This window comes from Akanthomyces muscarius, chromosome 3, assembly GCF_028009165.1.
Source record: "Akanthomyces muscarius strain Ve6 chromosome 3, whole genome shotgun sequence".
NCBI classification, from domain to species: Eukaryota; Fungi; Ascomycota; class Sordariomycetes; order Hypocreales; family Cordycipitaceae; genus Akanthomyces; species Akanthomyces muscarius.
Genome location: NC_079243.1, coordinates 3,022,121 through 3,045,060, shown reverse-complemented (window position 1 = coordinate 3,045,060; position 22,940 = coordinate 3,022,121). Strand labels below are relative to the sequence as shown.

Below are 22,940 nucleotides of genomic sequence, written 5' to 3'. Positions count from 1 at the left end.
AGGTGGGGCCTTCAATAAAAAGAATTCCATCAAATCGTGGTTGTTCTCATGAGTGCGTCTTTTTATGATGACAACAAGTCCTGCTCTTCAACTTTCACGCTTGGGTCCAGTCTCTCCACAAGGTATGGATATTCGGCCCAAAAGGTCGCGAGCAAGCCCCAATTCGCCGGATCTGTAAACCGGCTGTGAAATTCCGAGCTAATCTCAAGATCGCCGTCATTCTGTCGCGAGATGAAATTTGTGTTGAAGGACCCACGTATGCGCAAAGAGCACAAGAACAGTCCAATGGCGGCATCTATGTCGATTCTAGACTGGTTCTTGATCATGCTTTCGCGGACTTCAGGCCACAATACGAGGTCAATGCACCATTGGTGCTCTACCGTAAGCTGCAAAGCCGTCGGATACATGTACTTGGGGAGACACGCAAAGCTTTCTTTCGACGGCCATATGAGCCACTGTCGGCGACGTTAGATGGGTTGTGCAAGAGAGCATGGTTATCCAGCTCAGGAACGATGAAGCTCTAGCTCGAGCAGTGGTAAGAAAAGAGGAACTTACTCTACAATATTTATAAATCGCCAAACTTACGGCCAGCCTCTCCGGCGGCAGGAGAGGTTCCTTGGAGCACTCGTTGACAATAAGATCAGCCAGAGGGTTCTTCGAGCCCCCGTAGAGAATGTCGATCACTTTCGGGGTTGGTGGGCAAAGATGCTGCAGAGAAGCATCAGCCCCCATCTGCAAGATGAATCGCGGAAGTTCACTCCCTCGCACGCAACGCCTGGGATCTGGCATGAGGGACAGGCCGTGTAAGGGTAGTCGAGCCCACTGGGGAACGGCGAGACAAGACTCCAAGACCTGCAGAGAGACGGTGACCGTCTCTGGTAATGTCTTATCTCTGCTGCCGATAGGGCTTGTCGGCAGTTGAACAGAAGACCCTAAAGACTGCGACCTGTGATTCACGTGATAGTCCTCAGTGGTCATTGGCCTCATTGGCGAAGCCGAAGGGCGTTGTGACGCCGGCGTCGCTGTGCTTTCATCTGCAGGGTAGGTTGTAGCCTGAGCTGAGCAAGCCTTCCGTGGCCGATCAATCTCTAGTTGACACTGGAGTTCTCGGATTTTCATCTGCAGGCGCTCGATATACTGTCGATCACGCTGTCGCTTCTTTCTCTGGCACTCCCTATCGCGCTCGCGTTTTCGTCTGGCGGCTTCAGAAGAGCGAGTCAATGGATGGGCGGGGCTATCCGATTGCCGAAGAGGCGCAGTTTCGGGGGAGAGTCTGGGCATGGTTGACGTTGCTTGATCGGCCATGTTGAAGGGACAGGGTAGGCCACGAGGTAAAGACGAGTCAGCGCAGACTACATGTTATAGTAAAAGACTGACCTACCCATTGTCGAGTCAGCACATGTCGCGACAGCGCTTTTGCGGGCGCTCGGCCAGAAATGGACCTCCGGCTCCGGCTCCGGCTCCGTCGTCCCCGCCCCCGCTCAGGCCTTCGTCTTTAGAGTTCCCGAAAAACGCACAGTACAGGAGCCATAACGCGGGGCTCAGGCTGGCGACGTAGAGTGACTCGCCATATGGAGCAAGGTGGAGTAAGTGAACGGCAGCCTTGTAATGGCAGTGACACGATGCTGACTCGCCCGGTGGCCACTGCCGTCAATCATCACGGGATGGAAACGCCGCTTTATTTCTTCTGCGGTGTGTTCTTTGACGTTACTTTCAGAAATGGTTGGGCACGTACGAGGAGTCGGGAAGCATGTGCAAATTGTAGTTTCAGACCACATGTATTTGGGTCAGGTGGTTTCTAGGCCATAAAGTGTATATATATGCACACGGCCTTCGCCTCACCGGGGACTGACTTGCACTCAGACGTATTTATTCCCAATTCCATCGTCTTGATTAGTCTCTGCCATAATTAGCCGAGAGTCCCAGTGTCCCATCAAATCATCGTCATATTCAAGCCTCTCGCAGAAGAACGAAATGTCATCTGATCAAGAGCTCGGCGCGACTGCCCAAACATGTGGACACGAATTCGTGTGGACAGCCCAGCATCCACAGATCCAAGACATTCGCAAGATGCTCCATACATATGACGAGCTGGCCAACGATGCCCTTGCTCGGATAGACGTTCTTTCTCCGCCTACTGAAAAAGCGCCAGGAGGTTGTCCCATGCAGAAACGCGACCTCTACGCCCTCCTCGAACGGTACTCCGAGTCTGATCAAACAATTGGAAAGCTGTGGAATCAAGTCACAGAAGTCCCTGACTGGGTAGACTGGGAGCAGATTCGCCGCGGCCAAAAGTTTGTCTATCAGTACCATGCACAGATTCAGCTATGTGTAAAGTACCCCTCTGTTGCTCTCTTACCTTAATATGGGGACTGACAATTGTGAAGCTTCTATTTACCTCACTTCTTGGAGGGATGGGCGCTTGGCGAATAGTCGAAACCCTTTCACGGACTGGTGGCTTTGGCGTAAACGTTTGCCGTCGACGTCTCCTCGAGACGCTCCTGCACTTCGTACAAGTCGTTGAGAGTCTTGACTCTGTCAAGCCGCACGGCACAGGGTTTGCTTCCTCTGTTCGCGTTCGTCTCCTCCATGCCAACGTTCGACGCCGTATCATGCGCCTCGAGAAGCAGCGCCAGGGGTATTACGACACGGAGCAATGGGGTGTCCCGATAAACGACCTGCACCAGGTCGCCACAATCATGGCCTACTCTGCTAGCCTCGTCTTCCTCAGCCTCCCCCGCGTGGGAATTTTCTGCACAGAGCAACAGATTGCAGACTATCTCGCCTTGTGGCGATGGGTTGGGTATATCATGGGCACGCCTGTGGATTGGATGGCGACCCCGGCTGCAGCAAAAGCCATGATGGAGGCGGTCCTGGTATCTGAAGTGAAGCCCTCGACAAACTCACAAATCATTGCCAATAACATAATCACAGCACAGACTAACTTCCCGCCCTTGTTTGCCTCGCGGCAATTTCTCGCTGCCCTCGCCTACCGCCTCAACGGCGAAGAGCTTGCTGCGGCTTTGAACATTGAGGCGCCGAATGTTTGGTACCGCAGCCTGGCTAGCCTGCAGGGGGTTATGCTTAACTTCTTAAGCTCGACTTACGCCTTGCTACCTCAGACGTGGCAGGCGAGGAGAGACAAGGCACGTTGCTCACCCCCTTCTCCATCTTGGTATGAACATGCACAAGCCTATATACTGACTGGCGCAGAGATTTATCCAGTACAGTCATAACATGGTGACAAACCGCAAGTTTGGCGGCCTTGATGGCGCCACCATATTCGAGCTTCAGTACATGCCGGAAATTGGTAGGATGACAGAGATGGGCAGGATCAACATAAGCTTCTGGCAGCGTGTCATGGATTACACCATGGGAATTTTTATGTTATTCAGCGGGATGATATTTCTATATGTTTAGAGTATGAATCACCAAAATGGGCCTTTATCCACCGTAATGCCGAAGAAAGGTGCCTACTTGCATGTGTGCTGGACCTATGGCTTAACCGAGTAAGTACTCGGATATCCGGGGTCAATAAAATACAAAAGAAAAAATGGGGTTTACACTCTTTAATTTACTGTATTTATTTACTTTTATTTTCAAGTTCGTGTTTTTGAAAACACGTCTTTTGGAAGCCTTTACACAGCCCTTACCCTGCGCTGGAAGAAGTGCCATCTCTGAAGATTAGTGACGATTGTTTGGTTGCGTCGAAGCCATCTGCACTGTCTGCTCTCCTACGTTACAGTACCAAAGTAAAAGTCTGGACCCAGATTAACGCCGCCATAGCCTCTTGTACCGAACAGCCAATAGGACGCGCAGAGCAATGCTGACTCGTCCAATGTCGACACCCCGGACTCTCGGTCGATGGAGGGCGAATCAGCGACGAGTCAGCAGCGAGTCAGCTCAAAGTCGCTGTAGTTACTATCCAAAGCTTCTGAAATATCCGCTCGCGTGGGGCTTAGCGCAGATATAACTACCAAAGACAGTGCACATACCTTTGTAAGGACAATGAATATGCAACGGCATCACTTTGCTGGTGTCTTGGAATAAATCCTCATATTATTCTACATTGACTCTCCTCCCAAGGAATTGAGGCTTTTTGACGCTGCAACATCAGCAGCCATGACTTTTGCAGGATCCTTCCCGACTGAGGCTCATAAGTCTCTGGCAGAGCGTCTCGAAAATGTGTCTATTGCAGACCTTGTCCAGGGGTCGTGGAAACACGTTAAATTATTGGCAACGTTTCAAAACATTACGCTTTTTATCATTACTTATCTAGTACTGGTTCGCCTTCTTCGATACCATCGTGAGTCATCTTTGAGAGCAAAGTTTGGCTATTTCGACCGTGAGAGCTTGACTAGCATGACGAATACCGAGGCGCAAAAGATTCTCCACATCCTCGGAAGCTACGAATTCCCTCTGATGCAAAGCTTGAGCGTTGAGTTTGGGCTTTTCAAGGTATGTAGCTAAACAGTATGTTGACAGGTTTCTCGCGCTGACAGCAGGTGCTTAGACGTACGGCATAGAAACCATCAGTAAGCTTCTCGTGGCTACGAGACAACTGAGTGACGCAACCAACAGCCCCAAGAGGTGAGATCCAAGATCCAAAGCCTGAAACAACTTACCATACGCGACTCAGACTACTGTTGCTGACTCAGGCCACAGATACGAAGACACCACGGTTCTCATCCGAGAGTTCACGAACAATCCACCCACGTCAAGCCGCACCGTGAGGTCCATCTCGCGGATGAACTTTCTCCACTCACGGTATCGCAAAAGCGGACAGATCACCAACGAGGATATGCTATACACGCTGTCTGTCTTCGTAACAGAGCCTAGCCGTTTCGCACGGCTGTATGACTGGCGTCCCCTAAATGAAATGGAGAATTGTGCACTTGGCGTTTTTTGGAAGGCTATTGGCGACGCCATGGGGATCGAATACCTCGGACATCTTGCACGTGCCGACAAAGGATGGCGGGACGGCCTTGAGTTTGCGGAAGATTTAGCCGTCTGGGCCAAGGCGTACGAGGTTAAGCACATGAAGCCCAGCAAAGTTTGCTCTAAGCCGGCAGATGCGCTAATCCCCATGATGACTCAACTCGTTCCGGCAGTTTTGAAGCCGGTTGCAACCGAGTGCGTCATAGCTTTGATGGGCGAGAGGGTGCGCGATGCCTGCATGTAAGTGCGATTGAAAACGCTCTATGTTTTGCACAAGAGTGTAGCAACTCACGTTACGCAACTAGGCTTCCTGAACCGGAGTCATGGGCAATAGCCCTAACAAACACCGTGTTAAGTATCCGGCGAATGGTGGTCCGACACTTGGCGCTCCCTCGACTATGGCCGGTCAAGCATATAGCGAACAAGCCCAACCAGCTTGGCCGTCTTAATCTACCATCAGCGCAAGGCAATCACCCATTTTATGTCAAGCCGACGCTTTGGAATCGCTGGGGCTTTGGTGCATGGGCCGTCTGGCTCTTGGGAGGAAAATTACCTGGGGACGACGCCGAGCGTTTGTTTCCTGGGGGCTATCTTTTTGAAGAAATCGGCCCCAACGCCCAGAAGAATCTGGGCAAGGACGAGATGGCGACTGACGCCGAGAAAATGCTACGGAGTGGCCGTGGCGGCTGTCCGTTTCGCTGAGTGCAGTAGTGTCTCGCATACTGGCCTAAGAAAAGCATCTAGTAGTTGACAGTGGCTTGCAATCGTCTTCCCACAGTTTCCGTACAATTTGATTGATCTTGTCAAACCATGGCAGATGTTTCTTGGCCAGTTTAAAGTAGAGAGCTATTGCTCAAGGGTGAAACAGTGCCCTGCCTTGGTTTTAAGTCACTGAGGCACCGTCCGACAAGATGTATCCACGCTAGTTAGTATCTGCATATTAACTAGTCGTACGGAGTACCATTGAATTAGATCGTCTAGAGACTGCGGAAACGTATTTATCAAAGGCAGACATCATCTTGCCAGCATTTTTGTGCTATATCGCATTTTGGCATTTCTTGTGATGCCTCGATTTCGACACCTCGCACAGCTTCCTTCAGACGAAACACTCACCACGTGGGGCTGAAGAGCTGGCACCGCAGCTGAATGAAATCCCATTTTAAAAATGGATATGTTCCCAACCAGAATGTCACAGCTGAAGCCAAGGGTCACCGAATAGGAAGTCACCGCACGCTCAGGAAACAAAGTCATGTATGCTTAAATTGCTCTTTATATCCGCCAGCCAGGCCACGCCAAGTTTGCCAGCCATTTTCCAGAAACGGCACACACAAATTGACGCTCACCACTAAGAAAGGAAAAGAATGAGGCTCCTCAACACGTCCACCATAGCGCTGGAGGAATTCTATGGCAGCGCCATTCCCGAGTACGCCATCCTCTCCCATCGCTGGCTCGACGACGAAGTCTCCTTCCAAGACCTGCAGTCCGGCCAGGCCGCCTCCAAGGCCGGTTACGCCAAGATCCAGCGCTGCTGCGAGCAAGCCGCCCAAGATGGCCTCGCATACGCCTGGGTCGACACGTGCTGCATCGACAAGACGTCCTCGGCCGAGCTCAACGAAGCCATCAACTCCATGTACGCCTGGTACCGCGACTCGGCACTCTGCTACGCCTTCTTGTCTGACGTGTCCGCTGCGGCAGCCGACGGCTCCTTTGATGACAGCGCCTGGTTCACGCGCGGCTGGACCCTGCAGGAGCTCATTGCCCCCGCCCACGTCGTCTTCTACAACGCCACCTGGCAGACGCTGGGCAGCCGTGACGAGGTCCCCCTCATGGAGCGCATCGCGCGCATCACGCAGATTGACGCCGCCATTCTCTGCGGCGAGGCCGAGCTCGACGAGCGCAGCGTGGCGCAGCGCATGGCCTGGGCGGCGGGCCGCACCACCACGCGCCTCGAGGACCGCGCCTACAGCCTCCTCGGCCTGTTTGGCGTCAACATGCCGCTGCTGTACGGCGAGGGCGGCACGCGCGCGTTTCTGCGCCTGCAGGAGGAAATCATGAAGGCATCGGACGACCAGTCGCTGTTTGCGTGGGGAGGCAGCACCAGCGTCGCGGAAGACGGGCAGCTGACGGGTCTCCTGGCAGGCTCGCCGGCCGACTTTTCCGACTGCGCCAGCATAGTCGTGGCGCGCCAGCGCTGGAACCATCAGCCGTACCAGATGACGAATCGCGGTCTGTCGGTCGAGATGCCCATGGTGCCGTGGGGCCCGGAGACGTTCATGGCGGCCCTGGACTGCGAGGACGCAAGCGCGCAGGACGGCCGCGTGGGCATCTACCTGCGCATGATGCAGGACAAGGAGCAGTATGCGCGCGTGCGGTTCCGCGACGACGCCGGGGAGAGCCGCGCGCTGCAGTCGTTTGCGCAGAGGCTGGCGCCGACGGCCAAGTATCGCAAGATATACGTCCGCCAGCGGAACACGGAGCCGGCGCGGCCGAGGACCAAGCGCCGAGTGCCGGGTGCAGCTGCGCCTTCCACGTCCGCAGCCAGTGGCAGCACGACAACCGTCGTCATCAACACGAAAAACAGCGGCAGTGTCCCTGCCGACCCCACGCCCGTCTACGGCTTCCACATCCGGACCGTGCCGATCAAGTTCATCACCGTCGCGGACCCCCAGCATCCAGGCTACCCCGTGTCCGAGGTGTACCTCGCGCCCGGCGGCCGTGCCTGGGATGACAACACGCGCATCGTGACGCTGCCCGCCGGCGCCGGCGGCACCGTGGCCGCGCTGTGGCTGAGGAGCAAGAAGCGCAGCTACACACTCAAAGTCGGTTTCGACGCCGACTTCAACCCGATCGCACAGTACGGCGGCATGCTGTCGAGCCCCGACGTGCGGCCGCCGCTGCCGCACAACTCGCTCGAGGCCATACTACATCCGGCGTGGATGGCAGTGCCGCGGAGCGACTACCTGTTTCGCGGAGACAGGCTGCGCGGCGGCCTGAAGCTGGATGGCTTTCCGTGGCGGGTGAGCATGCAGCACGAGGTGGTGGGGAATGAAAAGATGTGGGTGCTGGACATCGAGGACAGTTAGGCATATATAGCTGCGTCACTGGGTGGCAACCGACGTAAATGAATGATGAATAGCAATTACGTATTACCGTCTCTGTGCGTTGTTATTACTTGTACAAGTATCTTTACATGGACCTCGTCTCAGTCCCATCGAGGCCTGCTCATAATGATGGGTCTCGCCGGGTCCCACGGACCTCGAATCTCATTCTTGTACTTTTGCAGGCCAATCAGCCACCAGCTGCACCCGCCGGCCGCCAGCGCCGCAATCAGCAAGCTCACAACCATGCCGATGACGCCTCTCTTCCACGGCCAGGCACCGTTGCCATCGACATCGCCCAGCACCATGCCCACGCCCATACCCGCGCCGAGCACGAGCAGCACGCTCAGCAGGACGTGATACTTCCACGAGCGGTGGCGCACGTGCCTTCGAAACACGGGAAACAGGCCAAACACCTGGATGCTGAATAGGGTGAGCGAAAAGACCTGCGTGGTGTCGGGCAGGCGGCTGGCGAGCACCGTCGACGCCATGAGCGCGGCGTTGGTGGAGAGGGACGCGGGGAACTTGGCGCCCACGCCGCCCGAGTAGTCAAAGAAGAAGATGTTGATGGCCAGCAGCCAAAACGACATGGCCCAGATGCTGTCACTCGAGGTCGACTTTGTGAGCGACTTGAGGATCGGGCTGAGGCCGAGCAGCGTCGAGTAGATGAGCATGGCCGACTTGATGGTGCTCAGGCGCAGCACGAGGCGGCTCTCCTCGTCGGGTAGGTAGGCGGGGTACTCGACGCGCATCTCGGAGACCGAGACCGAGTTGCGCGGCGGCAGCGGCGGGCGCTTTGGTGCTTCGAGCTGGTCTTTGCTGTTTCCAGCACTGCTGCTCGTGAGATCTACGGGCGACGATGCCGCGGGGCGAGTGCTCCTGCTGGGCACGCTAAGCTCAAGGTTCGTCGTGGAGCTGGCCGCCGACGAGCCGGCTGTCGATGGGGGCGGAATCGGCAGCACGGGTCGGCGCAGACTTCCTGCACGCGTCCTTCGCCGTGTCGCCGGCGCCGGCGGCACTCTCATCACAGCCGCTGCGGCGGCGGTGGGGGCGGCTACTGTTGTAGTCGCGGACGGGTTGTGCAGCAGCTGCTCCTCCTCGAGATCCTCCTCTTCGGAAACCCAGCGCTCCCAGAGGAGCCAGCCGAGAAAGGTGCCGAAGGAGCTCCAGCTGGCGACGGAGACGGGCGACACGCGCGAGTGGAAGATGGCGACGAAGCTGACGATGAAGATGATGACGGAGCAGACGTGCTGGAGGATGACGGTCGAGTCGGCGACGAGCGGCCAAAAGTCGTAAGGTTTGAGGCGCGGGTTGCGCTGGAGATTCTCGAGAAAGGTCGCTTGGTCGGTGTAATTATCGGGATCTGTCCAGGTTGTCAGAAATGTACTTGATTGGGTCGGGCTGCGGCCGGGCAAGCGTACATGATTGCTTCACCCACATGAGCTTCTTCCACGTGCGCTTCCGCCGACGGCTGCTGCTGCGCTCGCCATGGAGCCGCCTCAGACGCATCGTAGAGTCGGCTGCGCCATCGCCGCCACCGCTACTCTCGTAAGGCCGGCGCGGGGGCGAGACGCACGCATCGTTGGGCGACAGGAGGGCACGGCGTTGGCTGCTCAGCGGTGGGAACGGGATTTCCTCGTCCGTCGGCGAGGGCATGGTCGCGCAACCTGCCGGGCAATCTACCCTTGCCTAGAGGTTGAGTAATGTGTTGGTAGTCGCATAGAGGGGGCGTATTCGTATGTTTCGATGTGGTTCTTTGGCGTCGAGCGCGACTGTCTTGTCCAGGGGTTGACGCGGGGATGAGGCGGTCGCGACGTGGATAGGCACGTGGCCAATGGACAGCCAAGTCGACGAGTATGGATACAGAATGTCGCTATGAGCCACCGCCAGGGACTGTCTTGATGGAGATGAATATAGGGCCGGGAGGAACGCTGCAAACGTGATTCTAGAGTTCGGTAGAAGGTTGCATGTGCATGGTTAATTGGTTCCCAAATTGTGCAGCCTGGACAGTGGAGAGCAGCCTGGCGGGCCGAACCACTAGGACGGCGCTGTCGGAGCCACCAGGTCGATCTTCAAGGCGAAATGGACGACGATCTTAGTGAAACCGAATTTATATTACAGGGTGCGGTGTAGTTCATTAATTTAAAACTCAATTTAGATTTAAGGATCTAAGGGTTGAATAATTAATCCCACTCATGGCGGACAAACTGGGTAGTTGAATATGCCAAGATAATGCTGAAGAAGGCAGCTGCTTCGTCTCTCTTCCGTGATGCATTTTCCTCCTATTGTTTGTCTTTTTCACTATTGACGCTAACAAGCAGATACTAAATTTCCCTACACTCCACACAAGCGGACAACGTGTAATGCACGCAACGGTTGGTTGGAGCACTCGTGTTAGGAATTCGCATGCACGATGGTCGATTAATGATGGCACATGGTAAATGACACATGGGAGACGCAGTGACTCCAAGCCTCGCGTACAAAACTAGACAACCATGGTGCAGCTCAGGATTAAAACGCGGAGAATCCTTATGACGTCGCTCTGCCAAGCCCTCAAAGCCACCAGACCAGCGATAGCGCGGTCCGCAACTCAACACACCACCGCCGTGGACTTTTCGAGACGAGTACACGGATGTCAGTCTATAAACCTTCCTCGTTTTCCGTAACTAGTCCTTGTGTCATCGCAATGACTAACGCACCGCCATCGCACTCCTCGCAATCGAAAATCCACGAGGCCTCTAGGTAATGTTACTGTTCCATCCGACGGTAAATTCAGAACTCGTAGGCTGGCGTGCTATTTTAGTTGCAACTACCGATGCCACCTTCACGGCGAAAGGCGGGGTCTATCAAGCAAGACGGCACGGCGGCTACAAGAGCACCTCCGGGCTGTGTTTCACCTGGTCTTCGCCACTATTCACGACGGGCCACCATCTGCGAAGCTGGGCATTCCATGCCACTCCTCGGTCATGCTAATCAGGCTAAGCTGACATGCCTCGGCTGGGTCTCCAAACTGCCGCGCAGGCTGAGCGTGGAGAGAAGAGTGTATCTCATGTTTCTGACTTTTGGGGCTGCAGATCCTATGGGCCACCTGCCAAGTTAGGAAGCTTCTTCAACAGCTCCCCATACCCATGCGAACCATCGTTGCAATGTTACCACGTTACGCCCGGATGGTCCCGCTTCTCAGACAACAGAGTCTCCCTGCGTATTCGAGTGCTCAGGTGTAAAACAAGTTGTTTACTCTTCACGTTCCGTGTTGCAGGTCCTAGTATATAAAGTTGCCAGACCATCTTGCTTCTCCGTACATCTTCTCACAGCAAGGCACTTACATAACTCAACTCATTCTCAACATGAAGACCTCTACTCTAGCCATTGCCGCTCTTGCGCCCTCGACATGCCTGGCTGGCATCGGCCACTCGTGGTCCTTTTCCGGATCGCCCTCTGGAGGCATGAAAGACATTACTTTCGGTTTCGGCGTCTCCAAGGCTGCCCACAAGCGAGGCTACTACTTTGCCAACCAGTACAACTTTGAAAATGTCAAGGAGGTCAGCTACACCGGCGTCCAGCCTCAGACGGACTCGAACGGCCAGGCATCCATCCGCGGCGTCTTCTCCTCCTTCCAGGGCGGCACCACCTCCGACCACCCCAACTGCAGCGATGGCGCCGATGGCGGATCTGGTGTCAGCTGTGCTGTCACCTTGAATGTCGACGACTTCGGCGGCCGATTCGACTGTGTGATTGAGAATATTGGAGGTACTAAGTGGCGTGGTACCTTGAAGAACGCTGCGACGGGCCAGTCCGCAGTCATTGGCGAGTTTGTCCAGCCTTCTGGTGCCGGCGGCATTGCCAAATCTCAGGTCGGCTTTCTCGAGTACTTTCTCGCCAATGGAAACCCCAACTTCCAGTGCAAGGACCAGTTCAAGACGGAGGTGTCTTATTACTACCCTACCTCAACCACGTCCGGCGCTGGCACGGGCAAGATTGCCAAGCCTCACCAGTATGGTAGCTGCGTTGATGAGCAAGGGTTTTCCACCACTGCTGGCTCCAACTACTGGACCATTGACACTGGCTTTTAGAATATATGAGCCCAAAATGTCGCAAGTATAATCTAGGTGCAATTGATAGCATTGGTTAAATACACAAGACCTTGCCTCCGTCCACACAAAATCGCGCGAGGATCGCCCTTCGTCTGCTTCCCGTCTACAGATGCCAATTGCTTTAGCTCTCTACGTTGATTCAAAGCGCTGCCCGTATGCCCCGGCCATCACACAGTGACTACGCGCCCGTATCGCCGGATTGGCTCCGCTGCGGCACGATTCCGTGCGGCACACAGCATCGATGACTTACAAGCAAGACACAAAGATTCCTAGCCAAAATGCGCATTCTCGGGCTCGATATGTCTGATCTACTTATGAATCTGGATTCGCATCATTTACGAAAGATTGATTCAGTGTTTGAGGCATCGCGCCATGTTTCGGAAGCGGGCTGGCAGGTTCATTTTACAAGATGCTAGTACGTTGGACCACCGTTTCTCCCAGATCAGATGCGATCTTCTGCGGGAGGACACCGAAGGAGTGTCTCGGATGTAGTCCATCAAGAATGCGTAGTCCGTGTTTTATCTTATAAAATATACCAATACATCATCTGAGCAAACGTGTCATTTATTTCTCCATTTATAAAGCGACAAAAAAACAGCACATGATTCTGTCAGTTTTGCAATTTATAGACATTTATGGAACAATTAATATACTGATGAAAACATAATTGCGGCTGCCGAGGATTTCTCTGGCCCTGGCCTTATGTCAGCACAGAGGAGGGAAGCTTCAGCAAACATTCAATATGGCCTGTGTAACAGTCCTTGCAATCCTTTTTATTTCATCAATTCCTTCATAAATACTGGCCGGTTTTTGGCCAAAAGTGTGCTTGACCATGACTTCGAGATGTCCCCCGCAACCGCCGCCAAAGCGAATTGCCGCCGGCGACATTCTCTCAAGTATGCAGCGAATCATGGATGGATACCATCAAGTGCGAGACGCTGTATGCCAACAGGTTGGTCCGTACTGCTTTGACAACGCTATCCTTCATATGTTAGAAGTGACGAACCGAACATCCGGAGAGTTCACAATGGCCGCCTTGATGCGGTACTGCGCGCCTGATCTCCGATCCAGGGTGGCCTCTTAAGCAGCCGTCAACTGGCGACAGAAGCAAGCGCCGAGAGAAACGCGCGAAAGAATCTCTGTGCCGTAATTGATAAGTGCAGAGGAAAGGGGAGCCCCTTGAGTCTGGTGCGCAAGGCATTTAGAGCAGCCATGCAACAAGTACAAGAGAAACCGGCGGGGTGCATTGGACGACCAGACGACGAATCAGTACTTTGAAGCACATAGACTAGTCAAGAGCCTATGCCAAAAATATGGATGTACCATCATGGACAACGACGGTGGACTTTGGATCCCTGCTAAAGACGTCGACGGTGTTCCGAAAAGCTACGCGAGCGATTCTTCTCAAAAAGGTCATCCGATGGCAAGATCTTTCTTCCATTTAGAATCAAGAAAACGACACCATTCTACAATATTTCAAAAGCCCATCAGTAAGGAGAGTCTATTACATTGCGCGAGGTCGGCAATATGAAGACAATATCGGCATTTTCCGAGAGGTCACTATCGCGCGACATTGCTGTACCAACACATGTCGCTGCAATCAATATTTACGAAAGGTACTCGCGGATGACCCATTTAGTCGGGAGGCATGGCACAAGTACCGTTACGGTTTTTTGGAGCTGGGAAGCAGTCAAGACGAGGCGATGGTGCTGAAACGCCTACTAGGAGGTCCTCCAGAAGTTCATGTGCTTGTTAATTGGCTGGACAAACAGTAGGCTTTATGCACGGCTTTTTTCATCATCCGCTCTTCTACACGCATGTGCTCGTCAGGTTACCTGTTTGTCCATGACCCGCATGTGCTGCGCTGGTGCGCCCAGGTCAGCGACAACACAGGGTCTAAGCAGAGCCACGCCGTAATATGTTGTGAGTATCGATGCCACCAAAAGCCTCTGGCTGTGAGAAGGCTTACGCTTAAATCTCTATTGTCCCTCCTAGTCTTGCACGCTGGCTTCCATGGTATAATGGCGAGCCTTCGTCTAGATTGGCGCATGCTCAGAGCAAAAGTCCCGAGACATGCACAAAATGCAAAAATGAGCAAAGACTGTAGTTATCTTCAAAGTTATAAATGCAGTAAAGAAGGCAAATCCTACTCATCGGCTTGACTCTTTCTGACGTTGCGTAAAAGTAACTGCGCCACCGAAATAACTTCGCGACATCCGCCGCCACGAAAGCTATGCTGTGTGCAATGGCCCAACACTCGATTTCTTGTTCTTTTCGCCTGGCTTGTTTTAAAAAGCCCTGCTCCCACTCTTTGTAGCTGAGCTTTGTCTCAAAGATAATCAGAAAAAGAACCAGTCAAAAAAAAGTACAGCAGCCTGCTCCCACTGAGAATCGCATCAATCGCCTAGGAAGAGAAGAACAACCGCCGACTCTGGAATACGCCTGTATCCGCCATCATGAAAGCTTTTAGCATTTTCGCCGGCTTTGCTGTCGCAACAATGGCCGCCTCCACCCCAGTTCAAGTCATCATAAGCCAGGCAGACGACCCCGCCGCCTCTAGCCTTCGAATCGCGCCCGTCCACGAGCCTGTCAGCCACGCCGTCCCTGCCGCCGCCGCTCCCGCCATCCGAGACCCAGCAAACGACAGTCCCATCGTCCGGGCGTGTCTTGAGAATACGCTCTCTGGGCCCACAACTCTGTGCAAGAGGAAAATACTTGCAAATGACTCGTCCCCACGCATTACGGAAAGCCGCCTGGGCCTGTTCTTGGCTGTATTTGCGTTGAGTTTTGTGTCTCTCTGGCTCAGCTTCTTATGGATTGAAGCTGCAATCTCCTGGTTCATTTGGCACTGTGCCCATCAGTTTTATAACAACTTGCGTGCGAGGGCCTTGTATGAGATGGAGCTGGCTCGGCAGGAAGAGGATGCTATTCTAATGGAAGAAGGCGTGGCACTTGACGACGAAAGCACGGACAAGCCATCCAACTGACGGGCTGCGTAAGCACAATCGACGATGGTATCGAAATAATCTTTGGTGGTTGGCAGGTCATGAAAGCCTCAGGGAAATTTACTACAACTATGTCGGGCAAAATGAGGGCATTTGAAATCGGCAGCGTGGAGGCACTGGAAAATACAGAGACCAGCCAGCATACTCAGCGAAACTTTACACCAAAACGAGAGCTTACAGAGCTTTTCTGTTCTTACTATAGTACGCATCTCACGTTGCTGGGGATCTTCCTTATTCATGGCGCAAACGCAAGGTGAACTTCACCACGTAGAGGAAGGAGCAACAGGACAAGACGCAATTTTAATATTCCAGAATGCGTCAATCTTGAGAGAAAATTACCATCTGCATCATCTCTTTACTTACATCAAACATCAATTAAAAGCATTCCTGGCATCTACAGCGAAAAATGCCGGCCCATTGCATCGGTAATCTTTTCTGCGCTCTCGACCTGGAGGACCTGATCCGCAAGGGCCACCTTGGCCCCCTCAACAGCAGTGGCGATCGTGAATTATACGAAGAATCACAGACAGCAGCAGGCAATTTTGAACCCGGCAATTTTGAACCAGGCAACTTTGATCCAGCCAACTTTGATCCAGTCAGCTTTGATTCAGCCAACTTTGGTCAAGGCAGCTTGGATCGAGGCACTTCTGATACAGCCAACTTTGATCCAGGCAGCTTGAATCCAGGCAACCTGAATCCAGACAACTTTCCACCAGGCACTTTCGATCCAGGCAACCTTGATCCAGGCAATTTTCCACCAGGCACTTTTGAACCAGGCATCTGTGACCCAGACAGCTCTGATCCAGGCAACTTTGTACCAGGAAACTTGGCGCGGCCCCAGCTCACGGCGCGCAGAGTCTGGTTTCCGGAGCATTTCATATCACGACGGACACTCGTTATCCTGGGCTTCACACATGCCAAGGCCGACGAGCTTTGGAATCACTGGCCCGGCGCGGAGGCCGCCCTGGAGCCGTGGGACTTTGAAGAGCCCGCGCGATCGGTCTTTCGCGCGCGCTCAGTGCAGCGCAAATTCCTCGCGCTCATGATGGAGGTAATGGACAAGGCGGGCAACACCACGGGCAGCACCGATGCGGCGGCGATGAGCCTTTCGGGGATCCGGGGCCGAACGGTGGATCCGCGCGAGCTCATGAGCGTATGGGGGCTCAGTCGGCGAGGGCAGGATGAAATCTTGGATCCGTTCAAGAGCGTGGCAGTCGGCCAGGGTTTCTGCCAGCGCTGGGCCAGAGAATACATCGCGGCGAGATTCTTTTCGCTGTCACGGGTGTGGGATGACTCGCTCGCTCGAGAAGTGGCCTTGCATGAGGTTATCGCAGCAGGTGCACCGGGGGAAGGGGAGGCCCTCACCATGTGGGAAGACTTGCAGAAAATGGCGGAGCGGACACGGTTTGGTGACTTGCAAATACCGTGTTGGATGCTGACGCCATTGGTGTTATTCACAAGGCGAAGGTATTCATGAAAACTAGCGTTTGATTCAATTTAACTTTTTTAGCGAACCCGTCTGGCCAGATTATTCTATATGCATTTAATATTCTCTTCGTTGAAAAATGACAGGCTTAAACGCCTTTAGATGTAGCCCTTGAGAATAGCGGCCTCGGCATTCAGGATGGACGAGCCAGCGGCTCCTATAACGGCTACTCAACATGTTAGCATACTTCCAACACCGATGATCAAAGATACGGCAACTTACTGTTGTGGCTTAGCGCAACAAACTTGAGGTCAAAGATGCCACTCTCGTCTTCGCGCACGCGACCAACGCTGACGGTATACCCGTTGCCCAGATCACGGTCCAGACGCGGCTGCGGGCGATCACTCTCCTCAAACACCATGATCGGCGGCTCCGGGGCCGACGGGCAGCCCAGCGCCTGTGCCTCGCACGTGTACTCCCTCAGGGCCTTCTTCACAGCCTCGGCCGACGGCGCCGGCTGGTTCTTGAACTTGAGGCTGACGCACGCCGTGTGGCCGTCGAGCACCGGCACGCGGTTGCAGGCCGCCGAGACCCGCAGGCCGTCCTGCTCGACGTACGCCGTCTTGGCCGCGTCCATGCCGCCGAGGATCTTGCGCGCCTCCGTCTCGAGCTTGTCCTCCTCGCCCTGGATGAAGGGCACGACGTTGTCGAGCATGTCCATCGACGACACGCCCGGGTAGCCGGCGCCGGAGACGGCCTGCATGGTGACGATGCTGACGACGTCGATGGGGCCAAAGGCGGCCTGCAGCGCTGCGAACGGGATCACGAGGCCGATGACGGCGCAGTTGGAGTTGCAGACCAGGAAGCCCTTTTTGAGGTTGTGGACCGAGCGCTGGTGCGGGATGAGGTCGAGGTGCGGGAGGTTGACGGTCGGGACGACGAGCGGCACGAGGGGGTCGCGGCGGTAGTTTTTGGCATTGGAGAAGACGGGGATTTCGGCCTTGAGGAATTCCATCTCTGTGGTCGACAGTTAGAAGGTTGGGGGAGGGAAGGGAGCTGTTGAGACCGGGGCAGATGAAGCGCACCAATGTCGCCGGCCACGTCAGAGTCGAGGCCGGAAAAGACGACGTCGCAGTCGGCAAACTCGCTGGCCTTGCACTCGCGCACCACCATGTCGGCGACCTTGCCCATGGGCGAGGCCTGCTTCCAGCGGACGGCGTCCTTGTAGGCCTTGCCGGCGGAGCGCGAGGAGGCGCCGATGGCGTGCAGCACCAGCGAGGGATGCTTGGCGAGGAGCAGGATGAAGCGCTGGCCGACGGAGCCAGTGGCGCCGAGGACGCCTGGTGCGAGGCAAATGAGTTAGCACGGACGGAGCTCGCAATGTTGGGAGCGTCGTAGATGGTATCGAGGACGGAGAGGCACGAGGCAATTGCGGATAGAATCGGAGCTGCGTGCAGCGGGAGGAAGACGTACCGCACTTTTTGGGAGGTAGTTGCGTGGCCATTGCGAGAGGGTAGACTGAAATAGAGCTGCGGATTGTATCGACAGCTATAATAAAAAGTAGACTGCAAGGAAAAGAGCGCAGGTGATGTATATGTCCTCTGGAGAATATTTCTGGTCAAGACTCATGCGCAAACGGATGCCCCGCCATAAAACACCTTGGTGCCCCGCCATCGGAGCGTCGCCCGCCAGCGAATCTCGGGGTCCCGCTCGCTCGCTCGCCTTATCTTCAGCCAAGCACAGCACACGCGCAACGCGCTTGGTTTCCATGACGAAGAGAGTCAACCGATAAATTCAATGGTATTCCCGTAGGAGCTACTGCAATGTCATAAATCCTGATACATGATGAGAAACAAAATGAAACAAAATGCTCAGAAAGCCGACCCTGGACAGCCCAGCGGCTCAGCACAGATAACGCCGCCTGCATGCAGATCCCGACGAAGCGTCCCAACCTGAGATGCAAAGAAAATTCACCCTTCAAGCGAGCATGCATGCAAAACAATATAATGTCTAAATGGTGCACAAGACGTGTTTGTTGTTCCGTTATACCGAAGAGTTCGCGCCGCGCGCCTTGTTGGCGTAAATGTGAAACTGGACAAAGATGACGGAGTCCTCGAAGATGGTGCCGAGGGAGCCCAGCAGCCAGGGCACGGCGTTGAGCAGGTACTTTTTGTCTTGCGAGTAGGTGACCAGGCTAATGCCGTAGGTGGCGTTTCCGGTGAGCGAAAGGAGGAAGAAGAGCAGCGAAAGGCCTGCGACAGTTAGCATGTACCGAGGTAAGCAGACAAGAGTGAGCGTACCCTCGCACGACTTTTCGCGGTAGTTTTTCATAATCTGAGGTAGACGGGCGCTGCGAAACGTTAGCGACAGAGTCAATCATTCCATTGATATTCGGTACGCACGCAAGATAGAAAAAGGCACTAGCGTAGCCCAGAGCCAAGCCGACAATCTCCAGCGTTGTCCTCTCCTCGTTGGGGTCCGAAGGCGGCGCCGGATCCGACTTCCACGCGCCGGCCTTGTAGGAGGTGTACCAGCCCACGAAGCCAACAACGTAGACGACGACCAGGCTGAGCAGGTTCTTCTTCCAGGGCGCCGTGTCGAGGACGTCGTCGCCGATGGGCGTCTTGGTCTGCGACGAGTGGCTGGCGCGACGCCGGCCGGGCGACTGGCTGCGGCGACTGAGCAGCGGCGACTCCTCGTCCGCCGCCGCCGCCTGGGCGCGGGCCGCGGCGCGGGCGTCCTTGCGACGGTTGAGGCTGTTGTAGTAGAGGCACTGGGCGAGGAGGACGCAGTCGGCGACGCAAAAGTAGCACGCGAGTGCGATGGCGGTCGGGGCGAGGTGGGTGAAGAAGGCGCCTGTGGCACAGAGGTCAATTGCAGCGAACGAGGGCTGTACAGATGTTGGGGCATACCGAAAAGGTTGGTGACGTCGCCGAGCATCCAGACAACCAGAAAGGCCATGCTCAGGCCGTCGGCGCTCTTGGCCTTGTAGTTGGCAAACATTTGCGGCAGCTAGCGTCGGTCAGTGCCGGGGTTCGAATGAGACGTGAAAAAATTGGTTCGTACCATGAGAAAAATCCATGAGGCCATGCTGACGCTGCCAAAGATACCCGAGATGGCCTCGAGTAGCGGCATGCTGTCGCTACCCAGCGCTGCGGCCGCAGCCAGGGTTGGAGGGACGCCCATTGCTGATGGCGGAAAAAAAAGTGTAGTTCTGCTAGAGATGCGACGGCGGCGGGCTGCAACCTGATGGTTCCGAGTGAAGTCGAAGCGGAAAAATCTAAAGTATATTCGAAGAATAAGATTCCACCGCGGGGAGCACAGACAGGCCGAATTGTATTTTGTAGGAACGAGGACAGGTCGCTTGGCGGTCAGGTCGAGGTTTCACGAGATCAGGTTTGGCGGCGGCGGCAGCAGGCGGTGCAGTCATACGGATTCCCCAGTCTCTTATCTGCTTTCCGTGGGGCCGATTTGACAAAGCCGACGCTCCCATTGGCCGGTTGCGGGCGACACGGTGGGTTGGTTGTCACTCACACCCTGCCGGCTTCGGGGGACGGATGGGTGGAGCGCCACAGTCAATCTTGTGAGCGCCACAGAATCTTGCGCGACAGCCACTGGCGGAACACCAAAGGCCTGCAGTCATCTTGCATCCTGCAGCTGTGCATCTGCGGCTGCGAGATGTGCGGCGCGGGGTCATGCCCGGCGACCTGTTGGGCTGGTGATGGGCTACTAGGTAGGGTAGGAACCGCAGGATGGCCAATTTATAACACCGGTATATTATGGCCAGGGAGCTGGCAATCGTCACAGTGGTATGCTACTACACTCACTAACTTACCCTGGAGCAGAGGATGAAAAGGAAAAGAGTCAAAAGAAACACAATACAAAATACAAAAAACTATGCGTCTTGAAGTTTCTACTCTTCCTGCTAGAGAATATAGACTTGGATTTATCTGCCTATTTATTACCCTTTTGGGGGGGGGGGGTTGCTCGTCATTCTATACCCGTACTTGGCAGCGCGCGTTTGTCTGGGGGGGTCTTCAGTTTATTGATGAGAAGACACCTGAAAGTACAATTTATTGCCCACCGTACCTCGCCGTTTGCCCAATTTCTCTGTGCAGCAAGAGGTTTCCACGCGGCAAGAAAATCGGCAATAATCATGAAAGAGACCTAGAATACCCAGTGGAATAAACAGACAAAGGAAGCAATGAGTCGCTGCTTCTGTTGTTTGCGTGTGTCCGTTTTTTTGTGAACCACTTGTGGGATTTGGATATTCTGATTCCACCATATCATGTTATTCTCGTTTGTCGACAACAATATTGATCGTCCTCAACTCGCGATGATACACTGCAAATAATACGCACCATGGCACCTGATGCTTCTACCATCAGAGGTAAATATCTGGAGTTTATTTGTTGACGGTTTTATGCTACCTGAAATATCCCGTGTCAATGTAACTACCTGTTTGAATTCACACCAGCCATGCTTTTTCATGCCATGTTTGCCCTACAACATAATTTATACAAAGATAAATAAAAAATTATCGCACCGGCGACACGCTAGAGCTATAGCATAAAATCTGTAGTGACAACTACAAATGGCCAAGATTAGAGCCTGTCGTGAGCTGTCTCTCGTCTCTCTCGCCTCGGCCTGTTTCTGCACGCCTGTACAATTAGCCGCGCCGCCTGCAGCGACCCAACTCGGTGCCTGGTTCCGAGGTTTCAAGTAGCAGCAAGCTGTTATTGAATCTATAAATACCCAGAATCCGAAATTTCCTATATAAATCTGGTAGGTAGGCAGTCATCAAATTGATTTTTTTTTTCTCGTTGTGGCGCAGCGGCGTTGGCTGCCATCTGACCTCGCGTGAACACTGTGGTTTCACGTGGGCCTCTGTCTTGGGCCGTGATTCGTTCTAGGCTTCAGCTTCACCCCTTCGGCGCTCTTTGGCAAGCTGATCGTAACATCATCAAAACAAACCTGCGGCCCATTTACGAGGCCAAGCGCGCCATTTCCGTCGAATTTTTGGATATTTGAACTAGACAGATACGCAAGCGAGACATTTTATTCTTAACCGATCCAGCTCACCTCTGCCTCCTGATACTCGCGTCAACATGAGACTCAACGCTGTCGCGGCGTACGGCCTCCTCTCGCTGCCTGCAGCATCTGCATGGGGAAGTATGTTGCCTTGGATGTGCTGAAGCAAGACATCGTGTTTCCATAACTTGACCAACTAACCCGCGCGCTCAGGTCTTGGGCACATCACCACGGCCTACATAGCTAGCAACTTCATCGCAAACTCCACCGAAGCCTATCTCAAGGAGCTTCTGAAGCGTACCGACGACGATTACCTCGCGTCCGTCGCCAGCTGGGCCGACTCCATCCGCTACACGAAATGGGGCAAGTTTACCAGCACCTTTCACTTTATTGATGCGCACGACCAGCCGCCACACTCGTGCAACGTAGATTTGGAGCGCGACTGCAAACAGAGCGGCTGCGTCATCTCCTCTCTCACCAACTACACCGAGCAGGTCTACGACGCCTCGCTGCCCGCGTGGCGTCGCGCGCAGGCCGCCAAGTTTGTCGTTCACTTTGTCGGCGACCTGCACCAGCCGCTTCACAACGAGGACGTCTCCCGCGGCGGCAACGGCATCCACGTCCTCTGGGGCGGCCGCGAGCTCAACCTGCACCACGTCTGGGACAGCTCCATCCTGGAGAAGTGGCTGGGCGGCCTGCGCGGCAAGCCCTACCCGCTGGCGAAGCGCTGGGCGACGCAGCTCACTGACGAGATTAGCCAGGGCAAGTGGGCGGACGAGAAGGATTCGTGGGTGAAGGACATTAACCTGGCCGATACCAACAGCACGGCGCTGACGTGGTCGCGCGAGGCCAACGCCATCATTTGCTCCCATGGTGAGTCGCACATCGCTTTCGAAATTATTCTCGCCGTCGCGCTAACCTGCAAAAGTCCTTCCACAAGGCCCCGAGGATATTCAAGGCAAAGAGCTGAGCGGCCAATATTACGAGGATGCCGCACCGATCTTGGAGAAGCAGGTAGCGTTGGCTGGCTATAGAATGGCGGCCTTGCTTGACAAGATTGCCGACGAGTACAACGCGCACCGTGGGTATGGGAGCGATGCTGAAATCGAACTATAACACGATTTGCATTTCCTTTTTAGACTTTTCATGGGTCAAATAGTATACGCGAGTCTCATAGAATTTACCGGGTTGATCGACAGACGCGTTCCAGTGTCTTTGACTTGCAACGATTGACGTGTGCGGCACGCCGACCAACCGGCTAATGCAGGCCCAGAAAACAATTGTCATCAACATGCTACAATACAGTGCTCAGATCGTCCCAAGGCTCGCGTCATCGGAATCGAATGGT

The 22,940-nt window shown here is 54.5% G+C and overlaps 11 protein-coding genes across 11 annotated transcripts; 7 read left to right on the top strand and 4 right to left on the bottom strand.

The window, feature by feature from the left end:
- Positions 1 to 62: 62 nt before the first annotated feature.
- LMH87_002359 (uncharacterized protein) lies at positions 63 to 1,305 on the bottom strand (the record flags this gene model as incomplete). Its single annotated transcript, XM_056193798.1, has 2 exons — positions 63 to 455; positions 556 to 1,305. 2 exons carry the CDS (start codon positions 1,303 to 1,305, stop codon positions 63 to 65), a joined length of 1,143 nt encoding a protein of 380 aa, XP_056050798.1.
- A 669-nt stretch (positions 1,306 to 1,974) lies between these two features.
- On the top strand, positions 1,975 to 3,420 carry LMH87_002358 (uncharacterized protein; the record flags this gene model as incomplete). Its single annotated transcript, XM_056193797.1, has 3 exons — positions 1,975 to 2,331; positions 2,388 to 3,146; positions 3,214 to 3,420. 3 exons carry the CDS (start codon positions 1,975 to 1,977, stop codon positions 3,418 to 3,420), a joined length of 1,323 nt encoding a protein of 440 aa, XP_056050797.1.
- A 942-nt stretch (positions 3,421 to 4,362) lies between these two features.
- On the top strand, positions 4,363 to 5,640 carry LMH87_002357 (uncharacterized protein; the record flags this gene model as incomplete). The annotated part of the gene is made up of 4 exons (XM_056193796.1): positions 4,363 to 4,458; positions 4,514 to 4,590; positions 4,666 to 5,178; positions 5,244 to 5,640. The coding sequence occupies 4 exons, from the start codon at positions 4,363 to 4,365 to the stop codon at positions 5,638 to 5,640; spliced, it is 1,083 nt and encodes a 360-aa protein (XP_056050796.1).
- A 659-nt stretch (positions 5,641 to 6,299) lies between these two features.
- LMH87_002356 (uncharacterized protein) lies at positions 6,300 to 8,021 on the top strand (the record flags this gene model as incomplete). Its single annotated transcript, XM_056193795.1, has 1 exon — positions 6,300 to 8,021. The coding sequence occupies one exon, from the start codon at positions 6,300 to 6,302 to the stop codon at positions 8,019 to 8,021; it is 1,722 nt and encodes a 573-aa protein (XP_056050795.1).
- A 119-nt stretch (positions 8,022 to 8,140) lies between these two features.
- Positions 8,141 to 9,692, bottom strand: LMH87_002355 (uncharacterized protein; the record flags this gene model as incomplete). Its single annotated transcript, XM_056193794.1, has 2 exons — positions 8,141 to 9,399; positions 9,458 to 9,692. 2 exons carry the CDS (start codon positions 9,690 to 9,692, stop codon positions 8,141 to 8,143), a joined length of 1,494 nt encoding a protein of 497 aa, XP_056050794.1.
- A 1,691-nt stretch (positions 9,693 to 11,383) lies between these two features.
- LMH87_002354 (uncharacterized protein) lies at positions 11,384 to 12,109 on the top strand (the record flags this gene model as incomplete). The annotated part of the gene is made up of 1 exon (XM_056193793.1): positions 11,384 to 12,109. The coding sequence occupies one exon, from the start codon at positions 11,384 to 11,386 to the stop codon at positions 12,107 to 12,109; it is 726 nt and encodes a 241-aa protein (XP_056050793.1).
- Positions 12,110 to 14,586: 2,477 nt separating this feature from the next.
- Positions 14,587 to 15,117, top strand: LMH87_002353 (uncharacterized protein; the record flags this gene model as incomplete). Its single annotated transcript, XM_056193792.1, has 1 exon — positions 14,587 to 15,117. The coding sequence occupies one exon, from the start codon at positions 14,587 to 14,589 to the stop codon at positions 15,115 to 15,117; it is 531 nt and encodes a 176-aa protein (XP_056050792.1).
- Positions 15,118 to 15,541: 424 nt separating this feature from the next.
- LMH87_002352 (uncharacterized protein) lies at positions 15,542 to 16,612 on the top strand (the record flags this gene model as incomplete). The annotated part of the gene is made up of 1 exon (XM_056193790.1): positions 15,542 to 16,612. The coding sequence occupies one exon, from the start codon at positions 15,542 to 15,544 to the stop codon at positions 16,610 to 16,612; it is 1,071 nt and encodes a 356-aa protein (XP_056050791.1).
- A 107-nt stretch (positions 16,613 to 16,719) lies between these two features.
- Positions 16,720 to 18,065, bottom strand: LMH87_002351 (uncharacterized protein; the record flags this gene model as incomplete). Its single annotated transcript, XM_056193789.1, has 4 exons — positions 16,720 to 16,787; positions 16,844 to 17,578; positions 17,647 to 17,901; positions 18,035 to 18,065. 4 exons carry the CDS (start codon positions 18,063 to 18,065, stop codon positions 16,720 to 16,722), a joined length of 1,089 nt encoding a protein of 362 aa, XP_056050790.1.
- Positions 18,066 to 18,604: 539 nt separating this feature from the next.
- LMH87_002350 (uncharacterized protein) lies at positions 18,605 to 19,747 on the bottom strand (the record flags this gene model as incomplete). The annotated part of the gene is made up of 5 exons (XM_056193788.1): positions 18,605 to 18,813; positions 18,862 to 18,911; positions 18,964 to 19,417; positions 19,474 to 19,573; positions 19,628 to 19,747. The coding sequence occupies 5 exons, from the start codon at positions 19,745 to 19,747 to the stop codon at positions 18,605 to 18,607; spliced, it is 933 nt and encodes a 310-aa protein (XP_056050789.1).
- A 1,922-nt stretch (positions 19,748 to 21,669) lies between these two features.
- Positions 21,670 to 22,708, top strand: LMH87_002349 (uncharacterized protein; the record flags this gene model as incomplete). The annotated part of the gene is made up of 3 exons (XM_056193787.1): positions 21,670 to 21,733; positions 21,806 to 22,465; positions 22,521 to 22,708. 3 exons carry the CDS (start codon positions 21,670 to 21,672, stop codon positions 22,706 to 22,708), a joined length of 912 nt encoding a protein of 303 aa, XP_056050788.1.
- Between the last annotated feature and the right edge of the window lie 232 nt (positions 22,709 to 22,940).